General features: G+C 51.1%; 1 protein-coding gene across 34 annotated transcripts in view; it reads right to left on the bottom strand.

Annotated features, from left to right (window-relative positions):
• The window catches only part of NRXN2 (neurexin 2), a 346,059-nt gene that overhangs the window by 291,914 nt on the left and 26,212 nt on the right, over positions 1 to 27,933 (bottom strand). For all 34 annotated transcript variants that reach the window (XM_077920435.1, XM_077920436.1, XM_077920437.1 and 31 more), the window contains exon 2: positions 113 to 1,305. In XM_077920435.1, coding sequence (XP_077776561.1) covers positions 113 to 824 — 712 coding nt within the window. In that variant the 5' untranslated portion in view covers positions 825 to 1,305. The remainder of the gene's footprint in view (positions 1 to 112; positions 1,306 to 27,933) is intronic.

The following is a 27,933-nucleotide window of genomic DNA, read 5'->3' as shown; positions in this document are numbered from 1 at the left end:
ATCCTGGCACCCAGCCATCTCCACTTGGTTGCAAGTGGTCAACAGCCAGGTGCAAAATGCTGGCCTGGTCCCACAGGAACCCGCAGCTCCCAGCTCCCTGTTAGCCTCTTACCTTCACTGCAGAACTTGCCCTGGAATCCGGTCAGGCTGCAGTCGCACTGGACCTCGCTGTTGACCACGGTGCAGATCCCTCCATTGACGCAGGGGTTCTGCTTAGTGCACAGGTATTCCGTGTCACTGCGGATGCCCTGGCTGCCCAGGAGGGCGGGGGGCGTGTCGCCCACTTTGAGGTTGGCCACCATGCCGCGGAAGGGCATCTCATACTTGACGGTGCTGAGGGTGAGGGCCGAGAGCCGGACATCCGGCGGGATGCCCCCCACGAAGAGGTCGCTCTCCACCGTCATGTCGCGCCGCTTGGACTTGACCTCGGCCACGCGGGCCTCTCCGTCGACCACGAGCATGGTCTCGCGGTAGTTGCGCGTCAGCAGCAGCATGTGCCAGCGGTCGTCGTTGACGGGCGTCTCCAGGTGCAGGCTGGCCGGCTCGGCGCAGGAGATCGTGAAGCGCAGGCGGAAGCGCCCCTCCAGGATCAGCAGCTCCAGGAAGTCGCAGTTCCCGCCGTCGTCCAGGTACAGCACCAGGGCCCGCGAGACATTGGTCTTGAGGCTGAAGCTCAGCTCCCCCGAGGAGCTGGCATCCCACCGGGCATAGCGAGCCCACTGGCCTGTTGCGCCCCCAAACTCCAAGGCCGCGCCGCCCGCCCCGGGGCCCAGCGCCGAGGCCACCAGCAACGCCAAGGGCAGCAGGCGCAACGCTTTCGCCATGGCCGCCCCGCTCTGCACACCTCGAGGCGAGTGGCGCCCCCCCCTCCTGCTGCACACTTTCAGATCCACATGAGACTGACCGGCGCCTCCTGCAGGCAGAACAGGCCACAACCTGGCCGGGCAGAGAGAACCTCCTCTTGCTCCTCCTCAAAGAGCCGCAGGGGCTCTCGCGCAGGAAGGGGCCACGATGCACGTCTTCCGTGAAGGTCCTTGGGGCTCCCCTGTCCCCCCCTCCCCAAGAGCCAAGGCAACTCGGAAGCAGCCCTGCCTACAGCATATTCATCCTCTCATGGACAGGGGCAGCAGAATCGCCCTCAGAATGAGGGTGGGGTGGGGAGCAGGGCACGGGCAGGATGCTCCCGGGGGCCAACAACCCGTCCGTATCTGCCGCAGTCGGAAGCTTGGTCCTTCCTTCCCTTGATGGGATCCCTCCGAATCCGTTCTGCGTTCAGTCTGGAGTGCGCATTGTAGAAAGCTCAGCCTGGAGTGGAGCAGGAAGGGGGGTGGGGGAGAGAAAGAGAGGAGAAAAGGGAAAGTAATCAGCCACTGTGCTGGTTTTCCTTTTTTTAAGTCCCATTGCTGACCCTGTAAACAGACCCTTCCCCACATTTGGGGTCCCAATTTCCAACCCACCTGCATCACAACCCCTAGCTGGGTTCACAGCGACTGCAAGTCACACTTCACACACAACCGAAACCGATACAGAAACATAGATATATACAGTGCTGTTTTACTATAAAAAGAGGTGCCGGAACTCACCATGAACACCTCTCTTGTTTTCTTATTATGGCAATGGTGCTCACTTGAGAGGTGCTAGAACTGAGTTTCATTGAGTTCTGGCTGGGGAGGGGGGAGCCTTAGATATATAAATATATATGTAGGGGTGGGTGGGTGTGTGCACACGCATATCTATATGGAACTCCCGTCATAACACCTCCTCTGCCATGTCCCAAGCAAGACTCAGCCATACCCAATGAACGGTTCCACCTGCCCAGAAAAAAAATGAATTCTGAATCCCCTCAGAAGTCCCCAGTGTTTTATTTTCGTCTTTGCATGTACTCTGGAGTCCAGGACTATTTTCTGTCTCCCAGCCCACCTGCACCACACAGGCAGGATCCTCATGTGGTCTTTTTTCCTGAGGTCTCCAATGTGGCGGTCATGTAGACATCATGACACCTTGAGGTGTTCCTGTTGGCACCTGCCAAGAGCCCCCCGTCCTCCCTCGGCTTTGAAAATATAGGGCTTTTAAAAAAAAATTATCCCCACCTTGGGTGGGGCTGGACTGGCTGGTAGATGAAGGGCAGGCATCATCCAGACCCCTCACCCCATCCTCTTGCCATGCTTCCCCAGACTGTCTCTGGGCCCCATATGTGGGAGGGGGGGCAGTACCATACTATTTTGTGTGATAGATGTATCACCTGGGGTTTTTTGGTTTTGTTTTTTGTCTGTTTTGCATGCTTTGGCTATTTGTTTGGTTGCTACTTTTCTGGCTTGTCTGCGTTTATGTTTGGTTGTTAGGAGATCTCCTGCTTACTTTTTCAAAATATTTCATTAGAAGGTGCTGGTGCTTTTTGTCTGTGTTCTATTTATGGGGGGGGGGCATTGTGAATGTGTTTTGCCTACTATTTGGGGGGGGATTCCAAACATTGCCAGTTCTGCAGCTGTGAAATGGGCCCACAACACTTCATTAGCTTTTCAAATGCGCCTACCGAGGCCCAAAATGTTACTCCTACCCACCCATTTTCTGTATGCAGAACTCCACATGCCTTTAAAAACAGAGGAAGGGGGAATGAGAAGAGCAGCAAAATTCAAGAAAGTTGGGCTTTGTTACTGGCATATATTAATATACAAGCTATCTATATATATCATAGATGTCCATATTGCATGTGGGTCCTGTAGGCGAGTCATGCCTGTGGATGTGGGGGCACTGAAGACCTGCTCCCCCACAAGGAATCTTAATTGACTATCCCTCTGGTTTAGGAGATGTTAACAGGCACTGCTCATGCAGTTTCAAACTGACCTGTTAAGCTATATAAGCTAGAAATTTGGGTATTTTAAAAACAAAGGTTACAAACATGAGAAGGAGGCCTTTCAGGGATCTGGATTCCAATCTTCATGTCCTATCCTGGGCTCTCTGCTGGAACAAGATAATGGGATTCTACCCTTCTTGATTCAGAGCACAAAGCATACCTTCCCAGGTTTGAAAATAGGGACATCCTATTCCATCATCATCATCATTAATACCCCACCCATCTGACTGGGTTGCCCCAGCCACTTTAGGAAGCTTCCAACATACATAAAAACATAATACAGTAAAACATTAAACATTTATAAACTTTCCTATTCAGGGCTGCCTTCAGATGGCTATGGGTCATATAACTCCATACCCTCCAACATTTCGGGACGTCCTAAAAAAAGCGGGACATTCTGGGATCAAATTAGAAACCAGGACGGCTTCTGTAAATTTGGGGCTACAGTGGTACCTCTGGTTACGTACTTAATTTGTTCTGGAGGTCCGTTCTTAACCTGAAGCACCACTTTAGCTAATGGGCCTCCTCCTGCTGCTGCTGCACGATTTCTGTTCTCATCCTGAAGCAAAGTTCTTAACCCGAGGTACTATTTCTGGGTTAGTGGAGTCTGTAACCTGAAGCGTATGTAACCTGAAGCGTATGTAGCCCGAGGTACCACTGTATTCTTGAAAAATAGAGACACTTGGAAGGTCTGAGAAAGTCTCCGTTGTACACCACATGGAGGGAGGGGCCATATGTGCAGGAGGATCTCTGTGTGTCCCCCAGGTGGCAGCACTCAAAGAAGTGCCCCTCTTTCTTCTTCTAACTTCATCCAAGCTCAACAAAACCAATTTATGGCCCCACATCCAGGTGCGCCCCACAAGCCAGCTGCCTGCCCCCCACCCCCGCTGCCTTTTTGTGTGCTCTTTCCCCTAGGCAGGAACAATCACCTCTCCTCCCCACTCCATGCAGGATCAGGGCCCTGTGTCACTCAGCCAGCTAATGCAATGCAAATTTCATTCCCATCAAATTGCCTTTTTGGAATGATTACCCTTGTAACTGACTGTCAGAGAAGCAATTTATCCCCCCCCCCCCCCGCCTGCCGCTGCCGCTCAGGGTGGAGGGTGTATTTGCATCTTGTTACTGCATAAGAGCATGATTATTTATAGCGGGGGGGGGGGGTTGTAGGAGAGGAAATGGGAATAGGATGGGTGGGGAGCATAGATGGAAAGAAAGTGGAGGGGAAGAGGGACTGGAGGGGGGGTGGGCGCTGGTGGGCTGGCAGTCCAGGAGGCCAGGATTTCCAGCCAATTCTCTGCCACCCACAGGGAGACTTTCTTCCTCCTTCTCCAGGCTCCTTGTGGGCAGAGACTCGAACTCAGAGTCCCCCATTTTTCCAACAGGGTTTTTCCTCCCTTAAAATTCCTGTCTCATCTTTTAAGTGAAAAGGACCCTCAAAGCAACTTGGAAATGATCATTAAACAAAACACAATAAATCTGAAACAAACCCACTTAAAAAGAAAAGAAAAATGAATGCATTTCTGGCTAACCACTCTTCGCAACTGGCATCTGATGGGAGACCAGATGCAAAAGTAGAGATGGGCTCTCAACCCAGAGAGAGCAGAGTACTCATTAAAACACACGTGCACCCCCCATTCTAGCACCTCTTGCACACCGCGGAGCAAACTTAAATAAGCTGGGAGGGGGCACCACCACCACCAACGCGCTCTGGATGTTGGGGAGGGGGCTGGTCTCCATGGCAATGGGAGGGATACGCCATCATGCAAATGAGCCGCGCGGCGGGGTTATTTATAAATTCTCCCTCGTCTGCAGCACCTCATTGGGTAATGGGCATAATTAACATTCGGCTTCTAATTAGCCAATCAAATTAAATTCCGCACCTGCAATGGGTGCTTGATTGAAGCTTCAGCGCGCTGCAGCCTCCCGTCTCCCCCCCCCCTCCTCCCCGCCCCCCCAGCTTTGAAGGGCTGCAGAGGAGCCCGAGCTGAAGACAAGCCCCCACCATTTAAAAGAGATAGAGATTTCCCATCCTCCTATCTGCCTCACACAAGTGTTGCTCAGCTCAAACGTTTAATGCACCCCCAAAATGTGAATTGTGGGCCCGCAGGACTGCAAAGGCAGCGGGGAGCAGTTTCTGGGGTCCACACCTCTCTCCCCCGGGAGAGGCTGAGTATTTCTACGGATGTTATTCCTACTACTACATCCAAAGGTTTTTCAGTTCTCAACCTAGCAATGGACCCAAGGGTGCAGCAGGTGACCAGACTCACCCAGAAAAATAAAAATAAAAAATGTGGGGGCACCAAAGGGCCAAAGTATATTTCTAGTTGGGCAAGAAAGAAAAAAAGAACAGCATGTGTTAATGACAGGCGTTCAGAAGCGGGGAGTGAGCGTCTTGTTTGGGGGGGGCGCTGCTTTTCCCCTTTTCCTCCTTTGTCCCCACCTTAGGTCTCACCATCTGCAAAAGAGGCAGGATTTTACCTTTTCTTGCCTGAGGCAAATGACAAGACGGCCCTCCCCACCCCAGTTCTGGCCCTTAAATCTGACTTCAGCACTGGGCGGCAGGAGGAAGCAGAAGAGCCCCCTCCATCCATTACCCGAAAGGCTACAGCGGCAGCAGTTTCACTTGGGGGTGGGGGATCACGTGGCACTAAGCTGCAAAGGAAGCCCCCTCAGCTCACCACCTCTCGGGAGGAGGCAGACTTCCATCCTACCCAAGAGCTTCCTTGATTGGTTGATTGCATTTATATTGCATTTTCTGCTCCAAGGAGCTCCAGGTGGGGTAAGTGGCGCTCCTCTCCCTCCTTTATTCCTCCCCCCAACAACAACCCTGTGAGGAAGGTCAGACTGAGACAGAGAGTGACTGGCCCAAGGTCACCCCCCAGTGAGCTTCATGGCCGAGTGGGACACTCTCACCACTACACCCCCTCTGGCTAATGCCGGTTGGCTTTTACTTGAGTCTGGCAAGGGCGAAGGCTGGCTTGCAGGGGGTGGGTGGGTGGCATAGCTGTCAACTTTTCCCTTTTCTTGCAAGGAATCCTGTTCGGAATAAGGGAATTTCCCTTTAAAAAAGGGAAACGTTGACAGCTGTGGTGGGTGGGTGTTTGTGTGCATGTGTGTGTGCAGGACTGGCTGTGGGCTCTCCCTGCTTCTCAGAATCTGAGTGAAGGTCACATGCTGGGATGGGACCAGGGCAGAAACATGGAGCCGTAAGGGAAGGCTGTGAAGTGCGTGCCACTCTGTTGACACATGTGTCCTCCTCATACTTGATACGATACAATACGATAATCTTTATTGTCATTGTCCCATACAGAACAACAAAACTGAAAAAATCTACACCAGACATTCAAAAACCAACAAGCCTGCTATCCCAGCTATCCCAGCCTGGTTAACCCCCTAATAACTCTGATACCCCATAAATAAATACAATATACTCCCATAGAGACTACCTTAAATGTAAAGGGACCCCTGACCATGAGGTCCAGTCGTGGCCGACTCTGGGGATGCGGCGCTCATCTCGCTTTATCGGCCAAGGGAGCCGGCGTACAGCTTCCGGGTCATGTGGCCAGCATGACTAAGCCGCTTCTGGCGAACCAGAGCAGCTCACGGAAACGCCGTTTACCTTCCCACCAGAGCGGTACCTATTTATCTACTTGCACTTTGACGTGCTTTCGAACTGCTAGGTTGGCAGGAACCTTATACTGCATTTAAAACCAAAATGGCATTTCGATAGAAACTGTTTCTCAGGCGGCTAGTCCTAGTCTTTATAACCCTGTACCTTCTTCCAGAAGGCAGAAGCTGAAAGAGATCATTTCCGGGGTGCGCACTATCCTGCACTATCTCTGCAGCTTTCTTATGACACCTGGATACTTGATACTTGAGAAGCTCCTGGGAGAAAAGCCCATGAGGAGGAGGTCTGATTGGGATGACAGCAAGGCAGAGCCCCTTGGTAAAGAGCTAGCTTCCCTCAAATGACCAGTCGCTGGAAAAACCATAGCAGGGGAGAGGGCTCTTGCGCAAATCCCGCTTGCTGGTTTCCCAGAAGAGCATCTGGTTGGCCACTTGGGGACTAGGATGCTGGACCAGAAGGGCTTTTTTGGGCCTGATCCTGCAGGGCTCTTCTTAGGTTCTTGTGAGCAGCTTGACCCAACCCTTATGCCTTTCTAGGGGACCTCTGAGGGTTGTCCTATGTTTGAGAAACCACAAATGCGGCCTGCTGTGTGACCTGTCCTTCCAAGCATGCCCCTTGCCTGTCCTGCCGCAGAGAGTTGCACAGGTGAGCAGCGTATGGTTCTCGGCACAAACAGCGCAGCAGGCTGCCTCTGGGAGCTGTGCGGTGGCAGCGCTGGTTGCCTTTTTGCCAGCTGCCATTGCACCCTCCAAAGCAGCAGCGCAGTTTCCCTCCTGCTCCTGTGGCTGCAGCCCACCATGTCAGCCCCGGGGTGTCGCGTCACATTAAGAGTGTCTGCAAGCATGTGAAGACAAGTGTGAACAGCTAGCCTCCCCCCCCCCTTGCACTGCTCTGCTCCTCTCTCCCACTCCCTGCATCCTGCATGCCAGAGAGCGAGTGGTGGAAGTTCAGGTATATATACCTCCTTCCTTGGGGAAAGTGGGAAGGGGCCCCCCGCTGCAATCCTCTCCACTTCACTCCACAAGGGCTCCCGTTGCCACAGGGAAGGATAAGCAATGAAGCGCATGGGCAGCAGGAGAGTTGCGAGAGCGCCCACGGCCCTGGAGCAACGAGCCAACGCAACTGTGCAAGGGGGCCCCCAGACTCACTGCACCGGAAGATGAGTGCAGCTTCTGCCTCTCTGCTTGCCTGCTTGCCAGGGGCAATCAGGAATCCCATGCAGGGGAGGGAGCGGTTAGGGTTGCCATACGCCCAGAATTTCCCAGGCATAGCCAGCAATCGGCCGTCGGAAACTGTCCGGGCAGGAATCGCCGAAACATCTGGGGAAATTTGGACTACCCATGGCAACCCATGTCGGCAGTGTCACGGTTTCCTTTAAAAATAGCTCCGTTTTTAAAAGAGGATGAGATGAATTCACAGGGGAGAGGGCAGTCAATGGCTACAATCTGCCTCCCTGGCAAGAGGCAGCAATGCTTCTGAATACCAGTTGCTCGAAACCCCAGGAGGGGAGAGTTGCTCTTGTGCTCCTGTCCAGCTTGCAGATTTCCTGTAATGGGCATCTGGTCAGCCACTGCAAGAAAAGGATGCTGGACTAGATGGGCTGTTGGGGTGACTCTCCATCCTCCTTGGCCAGAATGGCTGGTTTCTGTGCCATCTTTGGGGTGGGGGGTGAGGTAATCTCTTCCTCCTCCACCAGCACAGACTCACAGCAGGCTGGCAAATGGGCAGGCAGTGCAGGGTGGCAGATCACGCAGCTTGGTAGGAGACAAGTCTCTTTACCAGCCTGCTAAGAGTCACACTAAGGTCATGGAGCAGAGGGGAGCCCCCTCCTTCCTCCAGGCCACTTGCATCTGTGACCCTATCTACAACACACCACCCTCACCACCACCACCACAGCAGTAGTAATAATAGTAATGATTTTCAGAGAACACTTGGAACGCTGCTTGGAACGTAATTATGTCGTTTCGAGTCACCAGCTGTTTTCCCTTTTCTTTTCTCAGCTGTCGAAGAAGTGTCTGCACCTCTTCCCAAAGGGTGTCCCTGCTTGCGGGTTCCAAAACTGGGTTTTTGCCTTAGTCAAATTAGCACCTCGTTGGGAGAGAACAAACTTCCCTGCACTAAGCAAAGGTTTCCATTTATTTGCTGAGCCTTCCTTTTCACCCCATGTGCTCCCTCTCCTTCCAAGGAATTGTCTGAGCACACATTTCGTATTTTAACCCCCCCCCCACAGACTGATTTCAAATCGACTAATCTCATTATTTTATATATTGACTTCCCACCCTCACTCCCCAGTGTTCTTGTGCAAACCCTTTTCTACTGCATTATATATCAGACTCTTACCTGTTACAAAAACCCCTCTGATACAATTACTACTTTATCATTTTTCTCCCGCTGCTCCTATCTTGAATCCTGCCCATGATTTCATCTGACTATGAGACTTTTTCAAATAGTCCCAAAAAAGGCCTCCATTCTTCTATAAACATTCTTAATGTCGTTGCCAGCTTCTGAGCACACAATTCAGAGGCGTCAGGCCAACCCAGCCCAAGGCCTGGAGGGACATAAGAACCCACTAGCAGCTTGCTGGATCAGGCCCACCTAATCCAGCATCCTGTTCTCACAGTGACCAGCCAGGCGCTTCAATGGGAAACCTGCAAGCAGGACTCAAACACAAGAGCCCTCTCCTCTCCTGCTGCTTCCAGCAACTTGCATTCAGAAGCACTGCTGAACAGTGGAGGCAGAGTGTAAGCCAGGGGTCAGCAAACTTTTCCAGCAGGGGGCCAGTCCACTGTCCCTCAGACCTTGGGGGGGGGGGGCAGACTATATTTTGGAGGGGGAAAATGAACGAATTCCTATGCCCCACAAATAAACCAGAGATGCATTTTCAATAAAAGGACACATTCTACTCATGTAAAAACATGCTGATTCCTGGACCATCCGTGGGCCAGATTTAGAAGGTGATTGGGCCGGATCCGGCCCCCGGCCCTTAGTTTGCCTACCCATGGCATAAGCCATTGTAGCCTTCAATAGCCCTCTCCTCCATGAGACGGGAGACAGAAAGTTAAATATCCCCAAGTAAATGATTCCAAATATGCAATTCCAAATATGCAAACGTGCAATGCTTCTTTGCTACACCTTGAGCAGATCCTCAGGCTCCCATTTTGCAGCTGTGGAACCAAGGCTGAAAGAAACAACCAATTTTGTGCACGTGTAAGGGGCAAGCTACAGACGTACATATGATCAGACTCTTTTCTCCTGCTGAGGAATAAATGTGGACATCGGAAGAGGCTAGATGCAGCTGGGTCAGGCCAAAGGGAAGCCATCTAGCTCAGCCTCCTCTTCTCACAGTGAATCATAGCACTGTGGAGTTGCAAGGGGCCACCAGTGTCATCTATTTCAACCCTCTGCCAAGCAGAAATCTCAGCTAAAGCATCCCTGACAGGTGGCCATCCAGCCCCTGCATAAAAAGCTCCAAAGATGGAGAATCCAGCACCTTCCAAAAGAAAGAAAACCTCAGAAAGTTCTTCCAAAGGTTTAGTCAGAATCTCCTCTCTCATCGCTTGAATCTGTCGCTTCGGGTCTTATATTATTAATATTATCATTAATTAAATGTGCACCCCACCCTTCATCAAGAGACCACAGGGCAGTCTTCCCCTCTGGAGCATCTTGAAGACAGCTATCTGTCCTTCGCTGATTTCCCCCGCTGCCTGTCTCCACAAGGCAATGCCCTTTCAAACCAATTACCGCAGCGCCCGGCATCCATCCCTGCCCTCCCCTCGGTGACCCCGTAGCACACTGATCTTGACCTGCTGTGTGTTTTCCAGCCGGCAGACCTGGGCACCGAGCGAGAGGCTCGCAGGAAGGAGGAGGGCAGGACCCTGGCCGCCGGCGCCTCGTGCCACCCTGTGCCCTGCGCAGGAAGCTCCCTCCCTGCACCGAAACACACAGCCCGGGGCCGGAGGAGGGCTGCGATAGCAACTCAGAGCGTTCCTGCAACCTGAGCAGCAGGAGCAGAGAGCGCCAGCAAAGCTCTCTCCACCCACAGCGCGCCAGCAGCTGGCCTGCAGCAGCCGCTGCTATTAATAAAGGCTTCCGTCATGCCCGGGCAGTGCTGGGACTGCCAGTGGCATCAGTGGAGCAAACAAGCTCACAGCAGCCTGGCAGAGGGAGGGAGAGGGAGAGAGGGAGGGGATGTGTTGGGCAGTGCCCCACAGCCTCAGCCCTGCCCCACTGCCCAAACTCGACAGGATGCCGCCGGTGGCCACTTGGGCACCTTTGAGCAGAAGGCGGAAGCGGACAAGGCGTTGGCATGATGTTTGCATATGCACAGGCACAGAGGCAAATGGAGAAATAATTGTTGTCGTTTGGACAGGAATCCAAGGCACCTCGCGGTAGCAAGGAAGGAGACCAGGTGGTCTGCATGCCCCTGCCTGCTCAGCCTGGGTTCCAAGGGCATCTTTGAGTCCTGCTGCTCCCCTGCCTGAGATATTATCTCAAAAATAGTCTTGGTCCATAGTACTGTGCTCTGCACTGTGAAGGAGGCATGGCCGCCCAGGAACTAGAATGAGTCTTAATTGCGATCATGTCTGTTCTGTGTAGTTCCCCAGTCCTAAACCACTAGGCACTACTTTCCCCCAGTGCTGGGGGGTGGGGTGGAATCCAGGCTCCCAGATCCTTGGCTATGATATCAGGGAGTCATCGCCTACCCCCTCTCTTTTATATGCCTGTTCTATGGCCTCAGCTTTGACCACATCAAGTCCTGCATTCAGTGGCGTAGCGTGGGGGTGCGGGGGGGGGGCTGGCCGCACCGGGCGCAACATCTGGGGGGGGCGCTCGCAGCTCGCAGCTCTCTGCCCCTACCGGGTTAGGGGGCGCAAATTACTTGCCTTGCCCCGGGTGCTGACAACCCACGCTACGCCACTGCCTGCACTGCGAGGACTGGACCCTTGTGATCCCTTCAAACTCTACAGTTCTGTGATTCAAAGTCATCTAATCCCCTGAGAAAGATCCAGGAGTCCTGCCTCCAAGAGCCTCCTCCCTCTCTGCCTAGATGCAGGGGGCAAAAACTCAGCTGAAGGATATGGTGGGATTGGAACCCAGCACTCCCAAAGCAGCCATAGTGGGTGGGCCAGAGGACCACAAGCAACCCCCCACCGTCCTGCTCTCTCATCTTCCCACCTTTCTTGCAGCCTGTCTGCTGCACAGCCTCACATTTAAGGAGTGAGGAAACTCAGACTCCTCCTGAGTCGAGTAGAGCATGACAGGTGGACCAGGTAGGGAGCAAGGGGAGGGGGGCTTAGCAAATCTTAAGTGCTTTAAAAATAATAAACCAAAATAAGTGTGTGGGGGGGGTTGTCCCTCTTTTATCTTAGGGCTGTGCACACGCGTACACACACACACAGAGAGAGAGAGAGAGAGGGAGAGAGAGAGATTTTGGCCCAAGACCATCCTGGCAAAATCTGCCCTCTGTCTCCCTGCCCCAGTCAACATATTAGATGGTCCTACAGGACAGGGGCCTATCTCTTAGTTTATGGTGCTCTATAAAGCCCTAGGCCGCCTCTGGCAAGTCGCAACGCATAAATAAGCAACACAAACAGCAGTTCTGTGTTATTATTTATTTACTGCATTTATTTCCATCCATTCCTCCAAAAAGCTTGAGGCAACATACATTATTCTCTACACACACACACACACACACACACACACTTTATCCTCACAACTAGCCTGCGAGGCAGGCCAAGCAGAGATTGTAATTGAACCAAGTGAGCTTTCTGGTTGCATGGGGATTTGAGCCATTTTTCCCACAACAACTCTGTGTAGCAGGTTATGCTGATTGGCTCAAAGGTCACCCAGGGCACATCATGGCTGGGTGGGAATTGGTAGCCATTTTATCCTCAGAAGAACCCTATGAGGTAGGCCAGGTTAAGAGAGAAAGAGAACAACGGGAGAAATGTCACCCAGTGAACTTCATGCCTGAATGGGGATTTGAATCTGAGACACACCATTGTGGTCCAACACATGAACCACGGCAGCCCCCACCCCGGCCCACCTAGAGATAAGACGATGTATTTAGCACTGGAACCAAAGAAAACTAAGCAGCACAGATGCACGCACGCGCACACACTTCATTTTTGACCTTGGAAATCTATTATCATCATGGCACCAGCTCTCCTCCTTGAACTGGAAACATTTTAAAAGGAAACAAAACAGCATCGTGCCCATTTTCCATTCTGGGTACCAGTTCCTGAGGAATAAGGTACTAATTCTGCCCAATTCCCACTGCAATCTTGTGCACGCTTGCCTAAGAAGGAACCTCGTTGAGATCATTAGGACTTACTTATGAGTAGACAACACGTATCACAGAATCAACTCTACAGGTTGGAAGGGACCCAGCCCCCTGCCATGCACCCTGTACAGAAGTGTGTGTGGCTATCGGGAGCAGAACCAGAGCTTGATTTGTGATAGCGGAAGTGCTGGAATCAAATCTCGCTGGGCACTGGGCTCCCCGACTGGCAGACTTTGTCCTCCAGTCATGGGCATGAACAGGACAGGAGGTGGGATTTTGCAATGGTCAGGCAAGAGGGATGATGCACCCCCACTGCACCCAGCATGCTCTGTCTGGGGCTGATGGGAAGTGTGGCCCCAAACATCTGGAGGGCCCCAGCCTGGGGAGAACTGGTGGCCCATGATCTGTAGGCAGGAGAAGTGCAAGGTCATGGATAAAAGCCAGAGAGCCGGTCCTGATATTGGCATGGGGGTGGGGGAGAAAAGAGAGCTCATTGCAACCTTTCTAGTACCTCTTCCTGTGGTTGGGATTAGAAGAAGTTTGCCAAGCTTTGCGCCAGGGTGCCTGGGTTCCTTCCAGGAGGCAGTGTGAACAAGTTGGAGGCTTCAGGCTTTTTAAAAATAATCAAATAATCTGATATTTCCCAGAAATTTAAAACATTTTTTTGTGTTCTCTTTCTCTCACTGTGTGTGTGTGTGTCTCGTTCCCCCGCCCAGCTTCAAAAAGCTGCAATCCAAGGCCGGGTGCAGAAACGGAGGAGGCCGACCCAGCAGCCACGAAGGGGACGTGACCACGATGGAAAGTGCAGAGACAGGAGCAAAAAATAACTCATTAATACAATAAACAAAGTGATTAGGCAGCCGCACAATCGATCGACGTGCTCATTACCGCCACCCTGACAGCTCCTTAAGGGCAGAGCTGAAGGTTAAGCAAAAAGAGGGGGGCGGCAACAGGACTCTGGAGACGGCCAAGGCGGCGGGGGGGGGGCGGAGAAGAAGAGAGGAAGAGAATCCCAGAATTGCAGAGCTGGACCAGGAGCAGGGGGTCCTGAAGGACATCTAGTCCAACCCCAGGGAATCCAGGGCCAGAGTGTGTCCAGCGGGTGGCACACTGCCCCTGCTTCTTGACACCCAACCAGGAGGAGAGTGTGACCCACCTCTCATGGTTTCCATTGTCCTCCTTTGTCTCTTAAACCCATGAGATCTAGTCTTGCCTTCCTAGGTGACAGCAGCAGAATTCAAGCCATAGTTCTCTTCTGCATGAGGAGGAGGGAGAGGAAGAGGAAGGGGAAGTGAGCCCCCTGGGATTTGTTTATTTCTTTGTTTAATTGCATTTATATCCCACTGTTTCTCCTCCAAGGAGCTCAAGGTGGTGTACATGTTTCTACCCCCCCTCGTTTAATCACCACCACAACAACCCTGCGAGGCGGGTTAGCCTAACAGGCAGTGACTGGCCCAAGGTCACCCCAGGAAACCTCTAGGCCAAGTGGGAATTTGAACCCTCACCCGCTGCATCCCACAACCTACAGCACCCCCTCTTTTACATCCAGGGGGTACGGCAGGGTAAGGGCTTGCCATTATTTTGGGGCCCATGGGCACGTTTGCAAATCAGGGGGACTATCGTGGGCACTACTTGTGGGCCACAACCTCCCCCTTCCCAGCTATAACCCCCTTGTTTTCTGCTGTTCCGGAGGGTTTGGACCCGAACCAATTAATTTAAAAGATGAGATTTGGACAAAACCTTAAGAACAACTTCCTGACAGTAAGAGCCGCATGACAGTGGAATAAAGTCCCTCAGAAGGTTTTGGACTTTGTAAAAAGCTGTTAGATGGCCATCTGTCAGGGATTCTTTAGCTGTGACTCCTGCATTGCAGGGGGTTGGACTAGATGGCCCTTGGGGTCCCTTCGAACTCTACAGTTCCATGATTCTATGACCTCTGCGCTTATGAAAAACGGTGGCTGCAATTAGCATTGAGTTCTGGAGCTAAATGTTTGAGGAAAGGGAGCAGGATGGAGGAGCGAAGACCTGCCCTTCTTAAATACAGTTGTGATTACGCTGTCCGTCTACATGGTACGTTTCAAAGAATGAGACAACAGGTCTCTGCCCCAATGAGCCTACAGTCTAGAAATAGACCGAAGGAAGGGGCAAGCAGTGCCGGTGGGGACTGAACCTGGGACATTCTGCGTGCAAAGCAGGGCTAGAATCCCCCACCCTGTGACCCCCCCCCCAGCCCTTGGCTTTGCATCCCCACAAAATGATCGCTATAGCCAGCGTTGCAGCTAAGCCTTCCAAGGATGCTCTGAAGAGCCTTTCTCCACGGAGGCTACAGCCACTCCCACCCCCTTACCCCCTCCTGATCTCCCACTCTTGAGCAAGAAGGTCTGGAGGGAGATTCTGAGCCGTTTGCTGTGTGACCCCAAACCCAAGGGCAGGCAGGAAGGGAAGCAGGTCTAAGCTGGGTACGTTTGCAAAGCCCTTCCACAGATTGAGGACAAGAACCCTTGAAGGGGACTCAGCTCTCATTGTCGTCTATAATGCAGCTTGATTACCATTTATAATACTCGGTTGCATTTTGATTTCTATCGGTATGTGATTGAAGAGATTGGTCTAAAAATGTTAAGGGGTATAGAAATCATCTCAACAAATAAGCACCCGGCTTCCATTCCTGCTGCTCGGCTGAGGCTCCCCTGGAGAGGAAGACAAGAGGAAAAGCCCAATGGGACGACGTCACCTCTGAGAAACCCCCAGAGCCTCCTTCGCCAAATCTGGGGCCCTCCAGGTGTTCTAGGCTAGGCTGGCGATGGAAGTTGTAGACTAATCCAACACATCTGGAGAGGCACAAGGCTGGCAGAGCCTGCCACTTAGGGCATCTCTGTACAGTAAACCAGGAGAACATCACCTGCACAGATGGGAGACCGAGGTTTCAAATGTTGCCTTGAGCAGTCACTCTGTGCCTTTCCTGCAACTACCTTCACCCTTCGTGCAAAGCTCAGGCACATACATGCCTACTTGGAAGTCAGCCTCACTGAGCTCAGTGGATCTGGGGACTGCAGCCTCCATTTTCAATTTTCTTCTTCTTTTTCTTTTCCTTCCTCTTCCTCCTCTTCTATGCACCAGAACCAATGCCTCGGTTGAGCCAAGGCTCGTGCACAGAGCTTGTTTTCCAGTACCGGAGGTGTGTGAAATTACTATGACGATCCAGAGAGTTCATCAAGGGTTCATTCCTCACTCATCTTCCCGGGTGAGATATAAACGCCACCACCTGCTCCGAGCCGGGCCTGACTTCCACTTTCCACGCAGGACAAACAGGCCTGAAGAATGAAGTGGACACCTTTCTGCCACCCAAGACGGTTGAAAAACCAGGGCTGGCGGGGGCGGGGGCAGTTTTCACCCTCCCAAGCCTCTCTGCAACTGACCTTAAGGTACCTACACTCAGGGGGGGGGGGGGAGGGAGAGAAAATCGAAAGTGAGATTGCAGTGTGATATGACTGAACTACAATTTGTCAAGAGTTTCAATTCTATGTTGGGAGGAGGGGTTAATAAGCTGACCCAAGCCAGGATGTTTGTGCTGTCACCAGCACTGTTTGGGTCACTGTTAATAACAAAGTTGTCAACATCCACAGACAGTGCCTTCCTCTCCCATTCCCTGTTTACAACCCCCCTACACACACTTTATTCCACGGACTCAGCTATTCAGCTGCAAACATAACGTTTTAAGTGTGTGTTAAGTGCATTATACAAATGTAACACTAGATGGCACTGCTGAGCTAATGGCAAATTCCATATATATTTTACGTTGGGTTTTTAAAAAGCATTTTCGCAGTGTCTTTTAATATCTGTGTAGATTCAGCCCATGTTTGCATGTATGTGCAAACACTCTGGTGTAGAAGCCTGTTAGCTTACTGTAATACCATCAACCTCTGTGGCGCTTTATATAACTAGAAAACTTTTCATTTTTATGGTTCTGATATATGTATTTTATTAGTATTTTATACCTTGCCCTTTGGGAGCCCTTTTGGGTAATGGGGAGCTTAGAAATGCAATAGATATCTAAATACATAAAATTATGCATAGCATGGTAAAAGTGAGCAGGTGTCATGTCTCTCTCTCTGTGTGTGTCGTAACACCAACTTGGGGACGTCCAATGAAACTGAATATCGGAAGATTCAGAAAGATAGATAAAAGAAAATACTTATTAATGCAGCGCATGGCTAAACTACAGAACTCATTCCCACACAAGGCAGTGATGGCCTTTATTATTTATACCCCACCCATCTGACTGGGTTGCCACAGCTACTCTGGGCAGCTTCCAACATATATAAAAACATAATAAAACATGAAACATTTTTTAAAAAGCTTCTCTACACAGGACTGCCTTCAGATGTCTTCTAATGGTTGTACAGTGGTACCTCGGGTTAAGTACTTAAGTCGTTCCGGAGGTTCATTCTTAACCTGAAACTGTTCTTAACCTGAAGCACCACTTTAGCTAATGGGGCCTTCCTCTGCTGCCATACCACCGGAGCATGATTTCTGTTCTCATCCTGAAGCAAAGTTCTTAACCCGAGGTAATACTTCTGGGTGAGCGGAAGCGTCTGTAACCCGAGGTACCACTGTAGAGTTACTTATCTCTTTGGCTTGGGGCTGGGGGTTTCACAGAACTCCATACCCTCCAACGTTTCTCAGATGAAAATAGGGAGGTCCAAAGGAAAAGCTGGACATTCCGGGATCAAATCAGAAACTGGAACAACTTCTGTAAATCCAGGGCTGCCCCTAGAAAACAGGGGCACAGGAGGGGATTTGTGCTCAAATCTTGCGCACCGATTTCTCATTGGGACATCTGTTTGTCCACTATGAGAACAGGATGCTGGACTTAGATGGGCCATTGGCCTGACCCAGTCGGCTTTTCTTAGGTTCTTACAGCAGCTCAGAGGACCAGCGTGGCATAGTGGTTCAGAGTGTCGGACTTGGGCCTGGGAGACCAGGGTTCAAGTCCCCACTCAGCAATGAAGCCCACTTGACTCTTAGCCTGGCCCATCTCCCCAAGGAAGACAAAATGGGCCAGGGGAAGACCTGTGTGTAGATCACCTTGTGCTCCTCACAGGAAAGGTGGGATATAAATTTAAGAATGATTGCATAACTAAAGCACTTCCTGCCTCTGGGGGAATGGTCTGTGGTCTGCGGAAGCTTCCGCCCTCCTCCATTTGCTCATCTTCAAGGCAGCACAAGGCTCTTTGCCTGTTTTCACTGCAAGAGACAAAGCTGGCTGATGCTGCTCCCCACCGTGGAAGCCGTCCAAATAGTGTGGAGATGTAGGCACGCACACAGAGAGAGAGAGAGACACCCTCTCTCTCAACACACACACATTTTCCCACTCCCCACGCACTGAGTTAGTTTGGGGATGCTCCAGCCCCTCCCTCTGTCATTAATCATCATTTCCCACTCTATGTCAGGCACTGCAGTGCAAAGGAGCTGAGCAGCGGGCAGCAGAGGAAAGAGGGAGGGAAGGAGGGAAAGAAAGCAAGGAGGGAGAGGAGAGGAGGAAATCGGGAAGGGGGGAAGAGAGACACAGACCCCCAGGTTGCATCGCCGATGGAGCAAAGGCCCTGTAGCAGAAAAGCTCCCCGTTTTTGTTTTGCTTTGGGTCTCCTGAAACGCAGCAGCAGATTCCCGCTAGGAAAATTGCTCCAGATTCCTAGGTGTGAAGCGTTGAGACAAAAAAGCCATGCTGTTTGGAAGAAAAGGTTTGATTTGAGCCCGGGGTGTTGCCGCCCAAAGGGGGACTTCAGGGCAGGCATCCAGGCATCCATTCTCTTGGGAGAATGCGGAGGAGGCTCCCTATGACAGCAGGGTGGCTGGCTGTGTTTGAAGGCCAACACAGGCACTGCCTGCCAAGGCCTCCCTGCGCCCTCACTCACCCACTGCAAGAAGGTCTGGACCAGGGGGCAGCAACCATTTTCAGCTGTGGACCGGTCCACCGTCCCTCAGAGCATGATGTGGGCCGGACTATATTTTTTGGGGGAAATGAACGAATTCCTATGCCCCACAAATAACCCAGAGATGCATTTTAAATAAAAGGACACATTCTACTCATGTAAAAACACACTGATTCCATGGGCCAGATTGAGAAGGCGATTGGGCCGCATCCGGCCCACGGGCCTTAGGTTGCCTACCCCTGGTCTGGACCCACTGAAGCACAATTGGGAGGAGAGAATGAGCTGGTGGAGGGGCAGAGACGGAGAGAAAGGGAAGCAGTGGGGGTCAACCGAAGAAGAGGAGGATGAGGATGAAGGCCATCAGACTCTTCTCCCCCTCCATTGGGATGTCATGGGAACCTTATTTATTTATTGCATCTTTATCCCACCTTTCCTCCAAGGAGCTCAAGGTGGTATATACCTAGTTCTCCCCCTCCCCATTTTATCCTCACAACAGGATAAGCAGCTGGGATAGCTTGGCTGGTAGAGCACAAGACTCTTAATCTCAGGGTTCTGGGTTCGAGCCCCACGTTGGGCAAAACGATTCCTGCATTGCAGGGGGTTGGACTAGATGACCGTCGGGGTCCCTTCAAACTCTGCAATTCTGTGATTCTATGATTCCAACAGCCCTGTGAGGTAGATGAGGCTGGGAGGCAGTGGCTGGCCCAAGGTCACCCAGTGAGCTTCGTGGCCAAGTAGAAGGGATTTGAACCCAGGTCTCCCTAGTTGGACACTCTAACCATTACACCACCACTGGCTCTCCAAACCTTATATGGGATGCCCTTCCCAACAGGCCCCCATGGGAGAGGGTGGAGTGGCTGGGGAGCAGCTCTGCAGATCTCCTTCTAGCCACTCATGTGGCTGAAGCACATCCCTCCTCACACGGAGGCATGTTCAGCTGATGATCACATTCTCAGCTGCCTTCATACCCTACCCATTTTAATTTGATAGTAGTGGTAGGGGTGGGGAGTGCCTTGTAAAAGCCCTAAAGCTCCATGCCTTGGTTCTATGTTTTTGTTCCATAGGGTGGGACCAAGCAAGTGCTGAATTTTTACAGTGTAATCCATGAATCTAAGGCACAAGTCTTCATGGGTTTCACAAGGCTTTCCTCACTCCCTACCAAGGCATTCCCCATCAGATTAAAGCTGACATGGTTTGTGCTGTAAGAATGATCACCTGCCCAGCATTTACCAGTGCCCCCACCCAACCGTGGCACAAAAACACGGGTCCTCGGGATTTCTGCAAGGCACAGCCTCCAAACCACTGTCAAATTAGAACTAACATCCGTGTCCAAGGATTACACTGCAAAAGCCACCTCCACAGCACTTAACTTGGACAGACCAACCACAAACATTAAGGAACAGAAGATAAGCATCAACAAAAACACCCGTAAGAAGAGAAAGAAGACTGGAGAAGAGAGGGAGAAGGGCACCAGGCAGAGGAGCTCAACTCTATTATATGTAGGGTGCCTTCTGACCCAACTGGCATGAGTGGCAGGGTTGCAGAGGCAGTGGTGCTCAGTCCTGCCCTGCTGCTGCCTCGCCTGGCCAGGGTTAGGATTGCTTCTGCCTGAAGGAGAGTGGATGGGCCATTCAATAGGGGAAGCCTCCATCCACTGAGAGCCTGCCAATCCATGCATCAGGAGGTCCCAGGGTCTGGTCAGTGCCTAGATGGGAGGTGGCCAATGGGAGCCCTCCCTCGAAAATCACTTTGGGTTCCATGATTGCAGAAAAGTGGCCTATAACACCAGAAGCATAAAATAAGACCAACAGCATGAGCAGAAGCATCAGTGTATTTTGAACTGTGGCAACGTATATATTCAGGCAATCACGATTTTCTAACAAATCTCCTATTGAAAGAACAAACACTGCCTTGGGTTGGAGAGATGGTGGGAGACAGATGATGGCAGAGGACACGGATGCCACGCTCAGCGGGCAAAAGTGGCGCTCTCAGCAATGCCCAAAGAACCCTCTTCTCCACTGGGAGCCTGCCTGTGTGTGAAGATGCAACAATGCAGAATTCTGGAGCCCTTGGGACCAAGACCAAACCCCTGCCATGCACCCCTGAGAAGGTGGGCACCCCTCTGCTGCTTCAATGCCTCCAGGGAGGAATGTGCCCTCCCTCCCAAGGGATTCTGTTCTGCAACTCTCAACCCTTAGAGCTTCTCCTCATGTTCAGCTGATATCTGCTTCTCTGCAGCTCCCACCCATTGGAGCACCAGAGACTGAGTCTGTTCTGTCTACTGTATGACGGACTGTCCTTCAGATATTTGAAGAACACAGCTGTCATAAGGAGAGGCTGCTGGATGAGGCCAACCAGATACCCCCCATGGGAAACTTGCAAGCAGGACCTGAACAGAAGAGCCCCAATAGTGTTCACCAGAGACATGGAGGATGCGGGTAGAAGATGTTCAGCTAGAAGTTCAGCAGAAGAAGCGACCGTTCCTGGACTGGTACATTTATAAACATTTAAAATTTCTTCATAGGAGCCGGTACAGGAATGTGTATGGATACTACGCAAAGATATATTTATTAGATATTATCCTTCCTTCCTCATGTTTTTGAATTCAGCAGAGTGCATCCCTTTGCAGTTTAAAAGCGAAGCTTAGATAGGCAGCTTAGCAGGTCTGCTTCCATGTCCAAAGACAAGAGCTTTGCAGGTCCCTCTGCCCATGGAAGCAACCACACAGCCTCCTCCTGGAATATTCTACAGTTCATATGTGCCTTTGCCCAAGTGTTGCCTGTTCTCACGAACACAAACTCCCCTTCCGTGGCACTGAGCTGCGACTACTTTATGCCCAACTCTTAAGATTGTCATCGTAAATTGACGCTCCAACAGAAAGTGATGTCCAGCTTTTTGCGCATCACAGTGGGCATCCCAGCTTGCGAGGACACCCCAGTCCCACTGGGCACTGGTGTTGGCTGGCCCCCTGGAATAGACTGGCTAGATTTGACCTCCAAGGGGAGAAGGAAAGAAAGGGGCCAAAGCTCAGTGGTGCAGCATCCGCTCTGCATGCAGAAGGTCTCAGGTTCAGCCCCTGTCAACATCTCTGGGTGGGGCTAGGAAGGACCTCATCTGAGACCCCAGAGAGCTGCTGCCACTGGGTTGCTGGTTCCGCTGTTAAATCGTTCTTACCCACAAGAGTTTTCTCCTGCTGTTCAGCTGAAATCTTCCCTCCTGTAACTCAAGCCCGCGAGGCCTCATCCTGCCTTCTGAAACAGCCTTGGCCCTTAGAAGCCCTCCATTGATCAGAAGAGGGCTATCATGTCCTTCCTCAGACTTCTCCAGTTCTTTCAACCTTTCCTTGGATGACTTCTTTTCCAGCCCTCTGAGTACCATCTTTGTGGTGCTCCTCTGAACCCCTTTCCAACCTGGCCTCCCTCGTAGGGAGATAGGATTGGGGAGAGGCTGTTGGGACCCAGGGGATACCAGTCAGCAAGGCAGCAGGACTGCAAACATCTCCCTACTGAACTGGATAGAGGCAGGTTCAGTTCAAGGCACCCAGGAGCAAGGAACATGCTTTAGCAATCTCCTGGAGTTTCCAGCTCTGGCCCTGCAGAGAGACGCTTTGGGGGCTCAAAAGAGGAATCTCTCGCCCCCGCCCCCACTTGGAGGTGGTGTTGTCACAGGGAGCTATTCTTGTCAGGACAAAGCCTCCACTGCGGGTTGGACATTCTCTCTGATAATTTGGTAGAAATGCTTAGGAAAGAGAATCGCGGTGCCCATTTCTTTCCCATGGTGCACTGCTTCCCTTGTTCCTAAGACTTTTAGATATTTCTGCTGCTGCCTGATTAAACTGAAGAGCTTCGCTAAGTGTCAAGGGGGGTGGAGAGATCCAATTTAAACAGACATCTTTAGTTAGACTCAGCTGCAACACTCACCTTTTCCTCTGCTAATAGTTTTCTCTTCCGTCTCTCTCTCTCTCTCTATCTCTCTCTCTCTCTCTCGCCTAAGTTTTTATATTTTAGGCAAACCACTTAGAGGTTTTGATGAGTCAGCGGTGTACAAATTCTGCTAAATAAATGTATTAATTAAATGAGCTGCAGCGGGGAGAGCTGCTGCCTCCCTGTCTGGCTTTGGGGCTTACTGGGGGCTGACTTGTGGGTGGCTGACTCTGGGGGGAAAGGTAGTGGGTTTGGTGGGCCTTTGGTCTGGTCCAGCAGAGCTTTGCTGTGTTCTTTAAAGGGCTACATCCACCCCACAATAGCCTCTGGCGACTGAGTGGGGACCAGAAGAGGGTGTGGGATTGGGACCAGGCTGGAGGGCTCTTGGTCTGAGGTGTGGGGTTCTGCCAGCCAGCTGCCAGGTCTGTCTGCCATCTTCATCTAAGTCAGTGGTTCCCAAACGTTTGGGGGCCACCGCCCCCTTGGTTCCACCAACTCATCCCCAGTGCTCTCTACCCTATAGAAAACATTCTTCATAACAGCAGTTTGCACAACCCACTAAGGAAGATAATAGCACAATAAAATTCAAAACAGTAACAATTAATGGCACATTTCCTCAAAATCCAATTAAAACCCTGTAGTTTAATAAATTAAATGAAACTGAGGCAAAATTGATGTCAGTTTCTCCAAGTCGGATAGTCATTCCCACCTCCAGCACCACCCCTCACCACCCACTTGCCTCTTCTAGGTAATTCCACTGCCCCCCCCCGGGGGGGGGTTGTACCACCCACTTTGGGAACCACTGCTCTAAGCCATTGTGGACTTTTATATTTTATGATATGCTGCTCCTGCTTTCACAGCCATAGAGCAAAAAGAGAAGCTGCACCAGGCTTGCTTCTCACTCCCACCCAGCTATTAAAGAGAAAAGGCACTCTGTGCATGCGCAAGGGAATTCTTCTCCTATATTGCTACTTCAGCTCTTGCTGGCAGTGTTCAAAATTAGCCAGGCACATTTTCCACCTGGCTATTGGCCACTTGCGACCAAGTGAAGATGCCTGGGCGCGAGGATGGTGTCTGACGTCTCCACCTTATGGAGGTGCACGCCTGGGGATCGTTGGATCTGGACTGTTTTCACACACTAATACCACATCCCGTAGAATTCTATCAGTTATACTTTATCTGCACAATCAGAATAATTTCCAGGAACCAAAATGCTTTTTCTGTGCAGCCTGAGCAGGAAGTAGTAGTGGTAGTAGTAGTAGTAATTATTTTATTAATTATACTCCACCCATCTGGCTGGGTTCCCCCCACCACTCTGAGCGGTTTACAGCATACAGTGGTACCTCAGGTTACATACGCTTCAGGTTACAGACTCCGCTAACCCAGAAATAGTGCTTCAGGTTAAGAACTTTGCTTCAGGATGAGAACAGAAATCGTGCTCCGGCGGCGCGGCGGCGCCGTTAGCTAAAGTGGTGCTTCAGGTTAAGAACAGTTTCAGGTTAAGTACGGACCTCCGGAACGAATTAAGTACTTAACCTGAGGTAGCACTGTATATAAAACATAGCAAAACATCAAACATTTAAAACTTCCAATAATAATAATTGTGAAGAATATTTTTACACTATGAACGGTCCATGTCACCATTACGAAAAAGAGGTCAGAATAGGCCAATACTGTCCCTAGATCAAGTGACTTTTATTCTTTAAGTTCTCAAAGCTCTTGACCTGTCATCTGAACTAGCCAGGTGTTTAGCTGATAACCAATCACAGCCCATCAATCCTTTGGAAAAATAAGTCTTTGGAGCCATCTTGCCCCAAAATGGCAGTTAGACGTTCTGTTTTGGTGACTCTAACCTTGGTTTAGGAGCTGTTTGGCACCTGGCTGATATACCTGAGTTTCTAACACTGATTTCAGGGCTGAGATCCCTTTGCAGGGCCTCCCCACAGCCTTTTGGCTCCCTCTTCCAAAATGTGTGGGCCACACAGGCGGGCGCTGGCCCATCTCCCTCCCTCCCTCTTTCCTACGCGAACACCCACCTCTCTTTCCCTTTGCTTTGCTGTGGTCTGTTCTCAATAATTCAAGCAGAAGTCTGTTCCGATTAGATCTGAGCTTGTCCTGACGGGATCGGGGATAAATAAAATATCGCCTGTTATTACCCGCCAACAGAAGCACGAGGGGGGGGGGGGGTTGGAGAGATAATAATAAGGAAAGGGAAGCAGTTTTAATAAAATGCTCCCGAGCTACGTGGGCAGCGGAAGTTGCTCCACACCCAAACAAGATTGCTGCGCTCCAAGGGACTGTCGCCTGCCAGCCTTGGACAGGAACTCTCCTGGGCCCTCCTTTGTTGAATCTGGCAGGGTGATAAGGAAAGCAAGGTGCAGAAGTCACAGCTTTGTCGTTGCACCCCTAATGCTGCCCCAGTCACAGCCAGAGAGAGTGGGGCTGGGGGGGAGGGAATGGTCAGCAGGCTTGGGGGGTTCTTGGGGGCTGCTCCAGAAGGAGGTTACTCCTTTCACCAGAGAGAAATGAAGGAGTCTAACGTGGACAGCCAGTGGTCCAAGAGAAATATGCCAGGGCTCTGCATGTAACCGTTAGGTAAGCCATCTGCACTCCATTTTATTAATTAAATTCATATCACACCCCTCCTCCGAAAGGAGTCCAGGCCAGCAAACAACAAGTGCTAAAGCAATAAATAGCTTGGTCAGAAAAGCATGAGACTCTTTACCTCAGGTTTGTGGGTTCGAGCCCCACGTTAGGCTAAAAGATTCCTGAATTGCAGGGGGTTGGACCAGGTGACGACTCTTCGTCCCTTTCAACTCTAGAATTCTATGATTCTATTCTATGCAAGAAACAAATCCCAGTACAGTGGTACCTTGGTTCTAGAGCGGCTTAGTTGTCGAATAGATCGGCTCCCGAACGCCGCAAACCCGGAAGTAAGTGTTCCAGTTTGTGAACGTTTTTTGGAAGCCAAACATCCAATGTGGCTTCCGCTTGAGTGCAGGAAGCTCCAGCAGCCAATTGGAAGCCGTGCCTTGGTTTTCGAACAGTTTCGGGAGTCAAACGGACTCCTGGAACTGATTGTTCAAGAACCAAGGTGCCATTGTACTGCTGCAGACTGGGACAAAGATTTCCACTCAAAAGGCTCACTGGAAGAGGAAGGTCTCCAGGAGGTGCCAAAAAGACAACAGAGACAGTGCTTGTTTAATATTCTAGGGGGGGGCACTCCAGAGGGCAGAGGGGCTACCACACTAAAGGCCCAATTCCTACATCATATGGAAAGGACGTCCTGATAAATTAATATCTGCAAGAGGGCCTCAGCCGCAGAGCATATAAGGGGTGGGATGATCTTTCAGATCTCCTGGTCCCAAGCTGGGTAGGGCTTCATATACCAGAACCAGAACCTTGACCTGAGCCCGGGTCCTCAACAGCTTCCACCTTTCTACTTATTTTGATTCCTTTATTTAGTTGTTAAATTCATTGTTCACACAATGCCAGAGTGAGGAACAACTTCAGACTATAAGCCATGTCCTAAGGACCGCGTCAGCCAAGGAAGAAACGCCACTTTCACCAAATGCTTCAGGGTGAAGATTCATGCTGGGAGCTGGAATTCTGCCCTCCCTGCTGTGGGTGCTGCTTTCTGCTGCCCCTGCGAGGTGGGAAGGGGGCCCTTTCAGAATTTGCGGGCCACGTGTGCAGGTTGAACCCTGCTGCATTGTTCTCAGAGTAGTCTCACTGACATCAGGGGAGCTATATCAGCCATGCCTACTAACTGCAACAGGTCTATAATAGAGTAGAATTGATGTTGACCAAACCCCCAAGTTTGGTGGATGAGTCAGTACCAAAATCAGCTAACATCCAAGTCGGCATAAAATATCAAAACAAATCAAAACCAGTGCTTTTTTCTATAAAAAAAGGTTTGGGGTACTCTCATTTTGACTCAAGAAAATCACCATTTTATAGCTCCAATCGGGGAAAATAAAAACAGTAAATACAACGAAACTGACCAATCACCGTACTAGATTCCAACTCCTACTTCACACATTAAATGCTCGCTTCCATCTGAGACTCAGGAAGCACCGTGACACGTAATGAGGCTACCATCGGGGGTAGAAATGGAAATGACAATTCACCATGTTAGAGTAGAAACTATTTTTTTAAAAAAATATATTAGTTTCTTCTCCCATTAGATTCACAAAATGTTTAGGGGTATGCGTACCCCTGCATCCCCCCAGAAAAAAAGCACTGATCAAAACTATCCTCACCTAGCAGAGTGGAGGGGTGTGTGGAAATGGACCTCCCACTGGAAAGAGCCACGTAAGTGAGGCACAGCTTCTCATATTCCTGAATTTGCTCGAGCAACATCCCAGAGGTTTCCTACAAGGACTCTGAAGGTCACGAGGCTACTCAACTGCTCCCAGGAAGTCCAGACTTCCCTTCATGCTCCCCGCAGAAAAACCTGCTTCTGCCGCCAACAGAGTTCTAGAGATCAGGGGGGTCTCTCCTTTGATTGACGCGGCTGCCTTTTTATCTGCGCAGGCTCAACAGGAGGGAGACCCTCCCCACCTCTCTCCCTCTTACTGCTGCTGCTGCCTCGGGGTGCAAAAGTGCAGGAAAACTCTCTGTGCCACAGACTGCCCACTTCCTAGGGCAGGGGTCAGCAACCTATGGCCCATGGGCCGGAAGTGGCCCGCAGAGGTCATTTGACTGGCCCACGAGCCGCTCCCAAACCGAGCCACCCACTCACATGCTGAGCTAAAGCAGTGCAGCGTGGCATGGGGACTTGCTTCTGCGGCACCGAAAATCACGTCTGCGCAGACGCCGAATATCACCGGTGCGCATGCGCAGACACTGAAAATTGCGCACACACCCGCAATCTGGCCCACAGAAGTATCTCCACGGGACCGATCCAGCCCAGGCAAGATTAACCTTGTCGACCCCTGTCCTAGGGCATGTTAGCATTTGGTCAGAGGCCATCTGTGGGATACACCCACTGGCAAACACCAGAAGCTCCCAAATCCTGCTTATCAACATTGGGACGCTCATTTTTTGGGGTCCTGCGCTTTTGCGAGAGCAAGCTGACTTCCACCAAAGAGCCAGAAAAAAAGGGCATTCTGGGATCCAGTCAGAGGCCCAAATGGCTTCTGTAATTCTGGGGTGTCCTGCTCAAATCAGGGGTGTGAAATCCGGCAGAGCAATCTTTCCCCCCTGCTGCCACCACCACCCCACTTGGCAGGGTATTATGGGTGGCAAAAAGCAGGGGAGCTGGGAAGCGAGTGCCTTCTCCCAGGCACCCTCCAATTGTCCAGGAAAAG

Source organism: Podarcis muralis, chromosome 16, assembly GCF_964188315.1.
Source record: "Podarcis muralis chromosome 16, rPodMur119.hap1.1, whole genome shotgun sequence".
NCBI classification, from domain to species: Eukaryota; Metazoa; Chordata; class Lepidosauria; order Squamata; family Lacertidae; genus Podarcis; species Podarcis muralis.
This window is presented reverse-complemented; position numbering and strand designations above follow the sequence as displayed.